This window comes from Cherax quadricarinatus, chromosome 30 (genome assembly GCF_038502225.1).
Source record: "Cherax quadricarinatus isolate ZL_2023a chromosome 30, ASM3850222v1, whole genome shotgun sequence".
Taxonomy (NCBI): domain Eukaryota; kingdom Metazoa; phylum Arthropoda; class Malacostraca; order Decapoda; family Parastacidae; genus Cherax; species Cherax quadricarinatus.
The window spans coordinates 12,443,807-12,457,608 of record NC_091321.1 but is presented as its reverse complement, the minus strand read 5'-3'; the positions used below and the strand labels follow the sequence as shown (position 1 = coordinate 12,457,608).

Below are 13,802 nucleotides of genomic sequence, written 5' to 3'. Positions count from 1 at the left end.
AGTTGAAGATATTACACTGTATATGCAAAGCATCTATGGTCTCTAATGAAGTGATGAGGATAGTGAAGTTTAGAAAATACTTCTTTGATGAAAGAGCAGTCTTCCTCAAGGAATTCACTACTGCAGAATCAGAGGGCATGAAGGAAGAAGCCTATGATTACACCATGTTTAATTTTAAATCATTTATCTCCAAAGTAATGCCACATTTGGATGGATGACAAAGAAAATTGGCAATTGACTATTATACTAAGTGAAGCTAAAGTGTCTTCAAAGCATTTCTTTATTACAGCTATTATGCTGTAATGGTTTTTTCAAATAAACATGCATTATTTTTTATATCACACAAATACATACAATTTTAGATAATATAAACATACCTTCACTATGTTGTCTGTAAGTATCTTAAATGAGTGTGCTTTGTTTAGAAGTGGCAGCCTTTCTAAGGCTACTACACAAGAGCGTGTAGCCTTTGATGAGATGGGCTTCACAGTGGTAGTAGACTTGCTATCATTCATGAAAGATTTCAAAGCAGATTTTTTCTGTCTGGAATACATTCCCCAATCACACTTAATCATCTCCACATGACTGTCACACCATTTTTCTAAATATAGTTTATTCTCCCTGTCACCTGCAGTTCTGCATTCCTTAGACTCAGCTTCAGACTGTAAGCACTCATAAGGGTCTGTTGAAATCACTAGATCATTCTTCTCTTTCGATTCACTTTTACAAAATCCCCATGTCTTTGATATAGAGGGATGACATTCAAACAAGCGTCCACTACTTACATTGTTGTATCTTATAACTTCCTCAGAAGCTTTTAGATTTTCATAATCAACTGATATATCACCAGGCATAATCTTCCCCTCTATCATCTGGTTTTTCCTAGATGATTTAAACTGTAACTGGGAGTAATCAGACAGCCTGCATGCATCCCTCATATTTTGCCACTTCAATTTTACCAGGTCACATGAGAGAGAGTTTTCATAAGAGTTACATGAGGGGAGTTCCTTCCTTCTATATGATTTTAAAAATATTGTTTTATGAGATACAGCATCATATACTGAGTCCACCATTTTGGTGGTATCGACACCATTCATCAGGTCATGCAGAGACGGCAACCTGCAATCCAAGAAAAGAATACAACATTTCATAAATATAATGGACTTACAAGAAACTATAAAAGGGTTACAAAAAATTCAATAGGATTACAGGGAAAACATAATTCAATTACAATTTATTTTTTTAACAGGTCGGCCGTCTCCCACCATAGCAGGGTGACCCAAAAAGAAAGAAAATCCTCAAAAAGAAACACTTTCACTTTACTCACAAATAATCACTGTTTTTGCAGAGGTGTTCAAAATACAACAGTTCAGAAGCATATATGTATAAAGATACACAACATATCCCTCCAAACTGCCAATATCCCAAACTCCTCCTTTAAAGTGCAGGCATTGTACTTCCCATTTCCAGGACTCAAGTCTGGCTATATAAAAATAACCGGTTTCCCTGAATCCCTTCACTAAACATTACCTTGCTCACACTCCAACAGCTCGTCAGGTCCCAAATACCATTTGTCTCCATTCACTCCTATCTAACATGCTCATGCATGCTTGCTGGAAGTCCAAGCCCCTCGCCCACAAAACCTCCTTTACCCCACCCTCCAACCTTTTCGAGGACAACCCCTACCCCGCCTTCCTTCCCCTACAGATTTATACACTCTCCATATCATTCTACTTTGATCCATTCTCTCTAAATGACCAAACCAACTCAACAACCCCTCTTCAGCCCTCTGACTAATACTTTTATTAACTCCACACTTTCTCCAAATTTCCACACTCCGAATTTTCTGCATAATATTTACACCACACATTGCACTTAGACAGGACAACTCTACAGCCTCCAACTGCCTCCTCACTGCAGCATTTACAACCCAAGCTTGACACCCATATAAGAGTGTTGGTACCACTATACTTCATACATTCCCTTCGTTGCCTCCATAGATAACATTTTTTGTCTCCACATGTACCTCAACGCACCACTCACCTTTTTTTCCTTCACCAATTCTATGATTAACCTCATCCTTCATAAATCCATCTGCTGACACGTCAACTCCCAAATATCTGAAAACATTCACTTCTCCATGCTCCTCCTCTCTCCAATAAGGATAATATGTTGGAGGTTACAAGAAAAATTAATGGGCTACAGGAGCCAATAATAAATTGTTGGTACATGAAAATATGTTACAGAAAAATATAACGAGTTACAGGAAACAAAGTATATAATGGGTTTGGGGAAAATACAATAATTATACAAAAATACATATATAAGCTATTGTAAAATACATCACAAGAAAATATAATGGATTGCTGGAAAATATTACAAGTTGCAAGAAAATTTAATGTTACATGAAAATATAATGAATTACAGGAAAGCATAATTTGTTATAGAAAAATATATAATGGGTTACAAGCAAATATAATGGGTTACAGAAAAATATAACAAGATAAAGGAAATATTTACCCCACAGGGAAGGGGCGAGAGGCTCTTGGTCCAACGAACTGAAACTGTGCTCCCTCTCCTTGGATTGAACCCATCTCCCATTCTCAGGCATTATACAACCCTTATGGGTTTAGTGCTTCAAAATACAATAATAATCATAATAAAAATAAAATTTAATGGGCTTAAGGAAAATATGGGGGTTATCTGAGAATATATGAAGCTCCAGGAAAATACAGTATCACCGTATTTAATAAAAAATACTGTGGAAAAAGGACACTTGTGTACAGTTCAGGACATTTAATAAAGGAAACCTTTCACCATGAATGGCTTCATCAGTTCTAAAACAGAGCAAGCTAAAATAGGTTAATACATATATAGTGAACAGTACAGGTGACCAGAAGCAAGTGAGGCGAGGTTGCATGCTATGGATTAAAAAAAAAAAAATTATTATTAGGTGAATGGGAAAAAAAACAGGTGTAAGGAAACCTGCTTAACTTTTTCACCTGTGCCACGATCAAACCTGGGTACTTCAGTTGTGAACCAAAGATGCTCCCACTAAGATAGGAAGTACAGTGGACCCTCAACCAGCGATATTAATCCGTTCCTGAGAGCTCATCGTTAGTCAAAATTATCGTTAGTCAAGTTAATTTTCCCCATAAGAAATAATGGAAATCAAATTAATCCGTGCAAGACACCCAAAAGTATTGAAAAAAAAAAAAAAATTTACCACATGAAATATTAATTTTAATACACACAAACTGAAGATTACATACACAGTTACATGACACTTACCTTTATTGAAGATCTGGTGATGATTGATGGGATGGGAGGAGGGGAGAGGTGTTAGTGTTTAGAAGGGGAATCCCCTTCCATTAGCACTTGAGGCAGCAAGTCTTTTTCTGGGGTTACTTCCCTTGTTCTTTTAATGCCACTAGGACCAGCTTCAGAGTCACTGGACTTCTGTCGCACAACATATCTGTCCATAGTTACCTGTACCTCTCGTTCCTTTATGACTTTCCTAAAGTGGTTCACAACATTGTCAGTGTCACCATTAAACACTTGTTCAGGTTTCAGTCCTTCACTGTCTATGTACTCCTTGAATTCCTGCACTTTTTTTTCAGCTGCTTTTTGGTCCAAACTGGCAGCCTCACCATGCCTTATCACACTATGTATGCCACTACGATTCTTAAATCTCTCAAACCAACCTTTGCTGGCCTTAAATTCACTCACATCACCACTAGTTGCTGGCATTTTTCTAATTAAATCGTCATGCAACTTCCTAGCCTTTTCACATATGATCGCTTGAGAGATGCTATCTCCTGCTATCTGTTTTTCGTTTATCCATACCAATAACAGTCTCTCAATATCTTCTATCACTTGCGATCTCAGTTTCGAAAACATAGTTGCACCTTTGGCAAGAACAGCTTCCTTGATTGCTGTTTTCTTGGCCACAATAGTAGCGATGGTTGATTGGGGTTTTGTGTACAGCCTGGCCAGCTCAGAGACACGCACTCCACTTTCATACTTAGCAATGATCTCTTTCTTAATATCCATAGTAATTCTCACCCTTTTTGCTGTAGGGTTGGCACTAGAAGCTTTCTTGGGGCCCATGGTGACTTATTTTGCAGGTGCAATCACTAAAAAGGCTGTGATAATATGAAATGTTCCGATTGTATGCTTGGAAGCGACCGCGGTGGCTGGCTGGCTTGTAAACACTGGCCAGAAGTGGACGCGTCTCAGACGGAACGAATAGTGTTGGTCGAGTTTTTTAGCGCTAATCGAGGCAAAATTTTTGCAATAAAATGTACCGCTAGTCAGATTTATCATTAATCGATGGCATCGCTGGTCGAGGGTCCACTGTACAACTCTACTTCCTCTACTATACATATTTGTGGTAGATCCAGATGGTTTGTGGGTATTGGGTCAGATTCATCAGTGTAGAGTACCTGGTGGCCTGGTGAGCACAGCTTCACAGGCTGAGGGTCCATGGTCCCTGTTCACCCATCAGTAAAATGGTTACCTGGGTGTTAGTTGACTGGCGTAGATCTCATCCTGGGACAAAATTGACCTAATCTGCCCGAAATGCCCTGCATAAAACGGGGCTTTCTATATAGGAGTATGTCATTGATGTCAGCTAGGTCTGTATATCTTGTACATGTACTTTTAGAAATAAAGTTATTATGTATTATTATTATGATTTAATTACAAGAGCATGCAGTCTCATAAATGCCAATAATCTCACCATGTTGCCAAATTTACTCTTGATCTTGTCAACAACCTATACCAGACTCTAGTGCAATTGCAAGTACCATTTCAATTTGTATTTTTATATTATAAGTTTATATTATAATTCCTACTCTAAGATTGTTTTCATATCTTAGTGACTATATTGTGTGTGCAATTAGTGTATATTTCAATTATATTATTGTTCAAGGCACTTAACTATCTTTTGCTAACTAGTACCAACTACCTCATATATTTTTTTTTTCTACTTTTTTATTCTTTTGCTACCTTAACTTGCATATTTTATCTTGTCAATTTAAATCTAGTTATACTCTAATTCTTGTAAACAACTTATATAACACTTTAGTGCAATTACAATTGAGAGTCTATTGCCTTTTTTATATTATTAGATTAAACTCAGTTGTACTATAGTCAATACCAAATTCATTATATTAGACCATATTGCAATTACTAGTGAGAGACTGGTGCTATTTTTAATTTGTATTGTTATATTATTAGATTAAATCTAGTTGTACTATAGCTCATTCTAGCTCAAAACATAGACTCCACAAAAGTCATTATATTAGACCTTAGTGCAATTATTTGATTACCACTTTATTGTTCACCACAACTTATATTAGTCCCTTTTATATTATAATTTTATATTATAATTCTAACTTTAAAGAATTACCTTTAAAGTACTACCTACTATCATATTCCCAAGCTCCATTATTTGATCATCACTTTATTTGATCACCACAAATTATTTTAGTCCCTTTTATATTGTCTCCTTTATTTTAGCTTTAAAAAACTACCTTAGCTCATTATTTTTACATTTGTTAAATAATTCAGGTGCTATTTTTTTTTAGCTTTAGAATATTTACTTTATTTTTTACTTAATTCTAACTATAGATTCACTACAAATCTTATGATTACAAGCATTGATCCTGATACCAACCTCTTATTTAATGACTTAAATGATTCAAACAGTTACTGTAATTACTACACAGCAGAACAATCAAAGGCACTTCTCAGAGCTAACAACAACATAACTATCTTTAACTACAATATCAGATCTTTTAAGCAAGCATTATGATGACCTCCTAGCATTACTAAATTCCTTGCATGCCAATATGTCCATCATTACACTAACTGAAACCTGGCTAAAGCCTGATACTACAGATGTCTATGCCATTCCTGGTTACACAGCCATACACAACTGTAGGCCAGACCAACAAGGGGGTGGCACTGCTATATACTACTCAGACCAACTAGAATGTATCACTAATACTTGCACAAGGGATGAACATGGGGAATATATAATAGCTAAATTCAAATCCAAATACCTACAAAAACCTCTCACAGTGATAAACATCTACAGAGTTCCACAATCAAACATTAGCCAATTTAGTCAAAACCTAGGAAGTATGATAACTGATGCATGCATGAACAAAGATCACTTACTACTCTCAGGTGACTTCAATATAAATCTCCTGCAAGACCAGGACCCACACATTACTGAATTCACAAACACAATGAGTAACTGCATGTTGCTACCAACAGTAACAAAACCTACAAGAGTTACAGAGACTAGTGTTTCCCTACTTGACCACATCTGGACCAACACCATATCCCCTTTAAAATCAGGCATAATTACAGATAATACCACAGACCACTACCCTACTTTCCTCATAACAACTCTTGGTATAATACCCCAAGACACTACTAAAGTCACCTTCAGACTTCACAATGAGGCAGCCATTAATAACTTCACAACAGCAGTAACAAACATTGACTGGCACACTGAGCTAGAAATCTATACAGATATTGACGAATGTTTTAATAATTTTCTAAAAAAGACCCAATACCTTTATAACAAGCACTGCCCTAAAAAAAACTAAACAGATGACAGCTAAGAGACTAAACAGTCCCTGGCTAACACCCAGCATTCTCAAATCCATAAATACAAAACACCAATATGAAAAACAGTACAGAATGGGTCACATAACCAGAGACCAAACAAAACGTTACTCGTCAATCCTAACCAGCCTGATAAGAAGGGCAAAAAATTGTATTATGAGAACAGATTATCCAACTTACGAGGTGATATAAAAAAGACCTGGAAGACCCTATCAGAAATTCTGGGAACAAAAAAGATATCACGACATAGCGAAATAAAATTAGCAAAATCAGATGAACCCCAACTCCCACCAACAGAAACAGCAAACAGACTCAATGATTTCTTCTCCACTATAGGTCAAAACCTTGCCAATAAAATCCCAAGCTCAGATACCCCACGAAATGACTACCTCACTGGCAACTACCCGAACACACTGTTCCTAGCTCCGACTAACCCATACGAAGTCTCCCTTATTATCAACGCACTGAAAAACAAGGCAGGAGATTTAAATACCTTACCACCCTTTATATACAAAAAAGCATCACAAGTACTATCACCAATCATTGCAACACTCTTTAACAAATCCATTGAATCCTCCACCTTCCCTACAGTTCTCAAAATAGCAAGGGTCACCCCGATCCATAAAGGAGGAGACCAAACAGAGTTGAATAACTATAGGCCAATATCCAATTTCCACCCTCTCTCAAAAATCTTCGAAAAATTAATTCATAAACGAATCTACTCCTACCTCATCTCCCAAAACATTCTCAACCCCTGCCAATTTGGATTCAGGCCTAATAAAAATACTAATGATGCTATTATACACATGCTAGAACATATATACACTGCAATAGAGAAAAAAGAAGTCCCACTGGGGATCTTCATTGACTTACGTAAAGCTTTTGATACAGTTGACCATGACTTGCTCCACGTAAAATTGTCACACTATGGTATTAGAGGGCACTTCCTCAACTACCTCAAGTCTTACCTCAGCAACACAACCCAATATGTGTACGCAAATGCCGGGAGCAATGGGCTAGTAACCCCTTCTCCTGTATACATTTACTAAAAAAGAGAAGAAGAAAAACTTTATAAAACTGGGATGCTTAAATGTGCGTGGATGTAGTGCGGATGACAAGAAACAGATGATTGCTGATGTTATGAATGAAAAGAAGTTGGATGTCCTGGCTCTAAGTGAAACAAAGCTGAAGGGGGTAGGAGAGTTTCAGTGGGGGGAAATAAATGGGATTAAATCTGGAGTATCTGAGAGAGTTAGAGCAAAGGAAGGGGTAGCAGTAATGTTAAATGATCAGTTATGGAAGGAGAAAAGAGAATATGAATGTGTAAATTCAAGAATTATGTGGATTAAAGTAACGGTTGGATGCGAGAAGTGGGTCATAATAAGCGTGTATGCACCTGGAGAAGAGAGGAATGCAGAGGAGAGAGAGAGATTTTGGGAGATGTTAAGTGAATGTATAGGAGGCTTTGAACCAAGTGAGAGAGTAATTGTGGTAGGGGACCTGAATGCTAAAGTAGGAGAAACTTTTAGAGAGGGTGTGGTAGGTAAGTTTGGGGTGCCAGGTGTAAATGATAATGGGAGCCCTTTGATTGAACTTTGTATAGAAAGGGGTTTAGTTATAGGTAATACATATTTTAAGAAAAAGAGGATAAATAAGTATACAAGATATGATGTAGGGTGAAATGACAGTAGTTTGTTGGATTATGTATTGGTTGATAAAAGACTGTTGAGTAGACTTCAGGATGAACATGTTTATAGAGGGGCCACAGATATATCAGATCACTTTCTAGTTGTAGCTACACTGAGAGTAAAAGGTAGATGGGATACAAGGAGAATAGAAGCATCAGGGAAGAGAGAGGTGAAGGTTTATAAACTAAAAGAGGAGGCAGTTAGGGTAAGATATAAACAGCTATTGGAGGATAGATGGGCTAATGAGAGCATAGGCAATGGGGTCGAAGAGGTATGGGGTAGGATTAAAAATGTAGTGTTAGAGTGTTCAGCAGAAGTTTGTGGTTACAGGAAAGTGGGTGCAGGAGGGAAGAGGAGCGATTGGTGGAATGATGATGTAAAGAGAGTAGTAAGGGAGAAAAAGTTAGCATATGAGAAGTTTTTACAAAGTAGAAGTGATGCAAGGAGGGAAGAGTATATGGAGAAAAAGAGAGAGGTTAAGAGAGTGGTGAAGCAATGTAAAAAGAGAGCAAATGAGAGAGTGGGTGAGATGTTATCAACAAATTTTGTTGAAAATAAGAAAAAGTTTTGGAGTGAGATTAACAAGTTAAGAAAGCCTAGAGAACAAATGGATTTGTCAGTTAAAAATAGCAGAGGAGAGTTATTAAATGGAGAGTTAGAGGTATTGGGAAGATGGAGGGAATATTTTGAGGAATTGTTAAATGTTGATGAAGATAGGGAAGCTGTGATTTCGTGTATAGGGCAAGGAGGAATAACATCTTGTAGGAGTGAGGAAGAGCCAGTTGTGAGTGTGGGGGAAGTTCGTGAGGCAGTGGGTAAAATGAAAGGGGGTAAGGCAGCCAGGATTGATGGGATAAAGATAGAAATGTTAAAAGCAGGTGGGGATATAGTTTTGGAGTGGTTGGTGCAATTATTTAATAAATGTATGGAAGAGGGTAAGGTACCTAGGGATTGGCAGAGAGCATGCATAGTTCCTTTGTATAAGGGCAAAGGGGATAAAAGAGAGTGCAAAAATTATAGGGGGATAAGTCTGTTGAGTGTACCTGGTAAAGTGTATGGCAGAGTTATAATTGAAAGAATTAAGAGTAAGACGGAGAGTAGGATAGCAGATGAACAAGGAGGCTTTAGGAAAGGTAGGGGGTGTGTGGACCAGGTGTTTACAGTGAAACATATAAGTGAACAGTATTTAGATAAGGCTAAAGAGGTCTTTGTGGCATTTATGGATTTGGAAAAGGCGTATGACAGGGTGGATAGGGGGGCAATGTGGCAGATGTTGCAAGTGTATGGTGTAGGAGGTAGGTTACTGAAAGCAGTGAAGAGTTTTTACGAGGATAGTGAGGCTCAAGTTAGAGTATGTAGGAAAGAGGGAAATTTTTTCCCAGTAAAAGTAGGCCTTAGACAAGGATGTGTGATGTCACCGTGGTTGTTTAATATATTTATAGATGGGGTTGTAAGAGAAGTAAATGCGAGGGTCTTGGCAAGAGGCGTGGAGTTAAAAGATAAAGAATCACACACAAAGTGGGAGTTGTCACAGCTGCTCTTTGCTTATGACACTGTGCTCTTGGGAGATTCTGAAGAGAAGTGGCAGAGATTGGTGGATGAATTTGGTAGGGTGTGCAAAAGAAGAAAATTAAAGGTGAATACAGGAAAGAGTAAGGTTATGAGGATAACAAAAAGATTAGGTGATGAAAGATTGAATATCAGATTGGAGGGAGAGAGTATGGAGGAGGTGAACGTATTCAGATATTTGGGAGTGGACGTGTCAGCGGATGGGTCTATGAAAGATGAGGTGAATCATAGAATTGATGAGGGAAAAAGAGTGAGTGGTGCACTTAGGAGTCTGTGGAGACAAAGAACTTTGTCCTTGGAGGCAAAGAGGGGAATGTATGAGAGTATAGTTTTACCAACGCTCTTATGTGGGTGTGAAGCGTGGGTGATGAATGTTGCAGCGAGGAGAAGGCTGGAGGCAGTGGAGATGTCATGTCTGAGGGCAATGTGTGGTGTGAATATAATGCAGAGAATTCATAGTTTGGAAGTTAGGAGGAGATGCGGGATTACCAAAACTGTTGTCCAGAGGGCTGAGGAAGGGTTGTTGAGGTGGTTCGGACATGTAGAGAGAATGGAGCGAAACAGAATGACTTCAAGAGTGTATCAGTCTGTAGTGGAAGGAAGGCGGGGTAGGGGTCGGCCTAGGAAAGGTTGGAGGGAGGGGGTAAAGGAGGTTTTGTGTGCGAGGGGCTTGGACTTCCAGCAGGCATGCATGAGCGTGTTTGATAGGAGTTAATGGAGACAAATGGTTTTTAATACTTGACGTGCTGTTGGAGTGTGAGCAAAGTAACATTTATGAAGGGATTCAGGGAAACCGGCAGGCCGGACTTGAGTCCTGGAGATGGGAAGTACAGTGCCTGCACTCTGAAGGAGGGGTGTTAATGTTGCAGTTTAAAAACTGTAGTGTAAAGCACCCTTCTGGCAAGACAGTGATGGAGTGAATGATGGTGAAAGTTTTTCTTTTTCGGGCCACCCTGCCTTGGTGGGAATCGGCCAGTGTGATAATAAATAATAAAAAAATAAATGGGGCAAGCTCTTCCGCACAACCAATTACAGTTGGTGTCCCACAGGGAAGTGTCCTTGGCCCTCTTCTCTTTCTCCTATACATAAATGACCTACCAAATGCTTCGCAATTACTCAAACCCACACTTTTTGCAGATGACACTACATACGTCTTCTCTCACCCGAGCCCAGTCACGCTAGCCAATACTGTAAACACCGAATTACAGAAAATATCTACCTGGATGAGGACTAACAAACTTACACTAAACATTGACAAAACCTACTTCATTCAGTTTGGTAACAGAGCTACAGATGTACCTCTTAACATAACAATAAACGGATCACCTATCACAAAGCTAACAGAGGGAAAATTCTTAGGAATCCACCTCGATAATAGACTCAGATTTCATACACGTACAACAAATTTCTAAGAAAATTTCCAAGACTGTAGGCATACTATCGAAGATACGGTACTATGTTCCACAGTCAGCCCTCCTGGCCCTTTATCACTCTCTTATTTACCCCTATCTCACCTATGGAATTTGTGCATGGGGCTCAACAACAATTAACCATCTCAGACCACTAATTACCCAACAAAAGGCTACAGTTAGAATGATAATAAATTCTCACTACAGGCAACACACTCCACCAATATTCAAAACACTCAACCTACTCACCATACAAAACATCCATACTTATTATTGCACCTATTACGTACATAGAACACTTAACTCTGATATTAACCCTCCACTCAAACATCTCCTTGCCAACCTCAACAGAACACACGACCATAACACAAGGCACAGATCACTCTTTGATGTTCCTCGTGCCCATCTCACGCTATGCAAAAACTCAATGCACATAAAAGGCCCTAAAATCTGGAATTCATTACCTGTAAATATAAAAGAAACACTACCTGTTTATAAATTCAAGTCTCTTCTCAAAGATCACTTACTCACTCAAAACCAAATAAATACTGAATAACTGAACCTTATAAATTGTATATCCTATATGTTACTCACAATTATATCACACAAATGTTAAACCTAGGACCCAATCTAACTTTATTATTTTTTTAAATACACTACCCAACAGAATACTCCATTCGACTGAATGTACAGCAATGCAAGCAACCATATGACCTGTCTTTGTAATACTCATTTGTGCTTTATAGTTATCTGTTTAAAATAATGTTTTATCACTGATTTCATCATTGCTTAGTTAATCTTAAGTTAATTTTAAGCCAGCCCGTAATGCTATGCATATAAGTGGCTTGGGCATGCTGCTCTTACCTGTATTTTTTGTACCTCTGTATGTATGCTTAAATTACTAAATAAATAAATAACAACAAACTTTAAGTATAACACTTACAGTTTTTGATAGGTGTACTTTTAATTTTTAAATGAGATGGATATACGAACATTAAATTTGACCTGAAATGGACATGAGCATTTAATCTTATCTATTATTCAATCTAGTAATTTAACCACATACTTTTTCTCTACCTTTCATTCATTAATTTTGATGTGTAACTGTGGACTTGATTTCTCCAAATTATATATTTTTTTTTTCAACGTTAAGGATAACTATTCCTTATTATCCAAGGATAATTTTTTTTGTTCATCAACAACGTTAAAAAAAAGAAAAAAAAAAAAAAAAAAAAAAAAAAAAAAAAAAAAACTCATGGGGAGCAGAGCATAAGATATAGGTTGAGTCATCAGCAAGAATACCCACCTAAGATGCTCAGTGGTATCAAGTTATTGACATAGAAGAGCAGAAACTACCATGTACAGCCTACGATTCCGACGAGTTGAGGATGCATGAGGAAACACGCGAGACATTTAATGTAAAGTTAGCTACATTAGTTTGCAATAGGTTAGGATAGATTAGGTAAATTTTCCCCATTTGTACACATTAAACTATCTCCATGGCACCACTCACTTAAAAATGAACAATTTGAATTATAAATTACTTAACTTGGACAAGGACATATATTTAATATTTACCCTTATCTTTGGTTTTTGAATCAGAACTAACAGGGACAGTCGTGTTATGTTTGGTTAAGTATGAGTGCAGCTGCTTCTAAATCACTTTATGAGTGCAGCTGCTTCTAAATCACTTTATGAGTGCAGCTGCTTCTAAATCACTTTAAGATACAAGATTTTGTCTGGATTTTTTATTTTAGTCAGTGCACCATCAGGGACTCTGTCTGTCTTATTTCCATTGGGGTCTTTTAATCTTGTCCTCCAGGATGCAACCCGCAATAGTCAGTTAACACACAGGTACCTACTTACTGCTAGGTGAACATGGAAAGCAGGTGTCTTAATGAAACATGCCCCAATATTTTCACTTGTGCTGGGAATCGAACCATGGACCTTTATGTGCACGCTGAGTACACTACCAACCGAGCTACGAGAAAACGGCTGCTCCTCAGCAGATTTCAGCCATTAAGTGTAATTTGAACTGTACAATATTAAGTAGGTTTTGCCTAAGACATTTTTTTTTGTTATGCAAATGGTAAAAATTTACCTAACAAAACACACTTAAACCAACCTAAAATAACTTAACGTGACTTAACCTTACTCCATTGGTTGATGTGAGTTTCGTTTTTTTATAATACATTCGGCCAGGCATGTGACATGATTCAATACTAAGCACTTCTTAGCTGTCTGAACCTGCTATGTAGCCCACATAAATGTACTATTTTTGCTATCTCCCAAAACAATAATCTGCACAAGAAATACTGACTTACGTGGTTTATGTATGTTATACATATAAAATGTACACTGTCCGAGTGTATAGTTATACACTATAGCCCATTGGGCGTTTCTTTACACCGGTTGTCTATGTTCACCCATCAGTGAAATGGGTACCTGGGTGTTAGTTGACTGGTGTGGGTCGCATCCTGGGACAAAACTGCCC

General features: G+C 37.8%; 1 protein-coding gene across 3 annotated transcripts in view; it reads right to left on the bottom strand.

Moving 5' to 3' along the window:
- Positions 1–13,802, bottom strand: part of LOC138853425 (uncharacterized) — a 34,567-nt gene that overhangs the window by 19,759 nt on the left and 1,006 nt on the right. For 2 of the 3 annotated variants that reach the window (XM_070089918.1, XM_070089917.1), the window contains exon 2: positions 378–1,119. In XM_070089918.1, coding sequence (XP_069946019.1) covers positions 378–1,097 — 720 coding nt within the window. In that variant the 5' untranslated portion in view covers positions 1,098–1,119. Of the gene's footprint in view, positions 1–377; positions 1,120–2,520; positions 2,838–13,802 lie in introns of those variants that run through there. The other variant, XM_070089916.1, reaches the window with a different exon arrangement.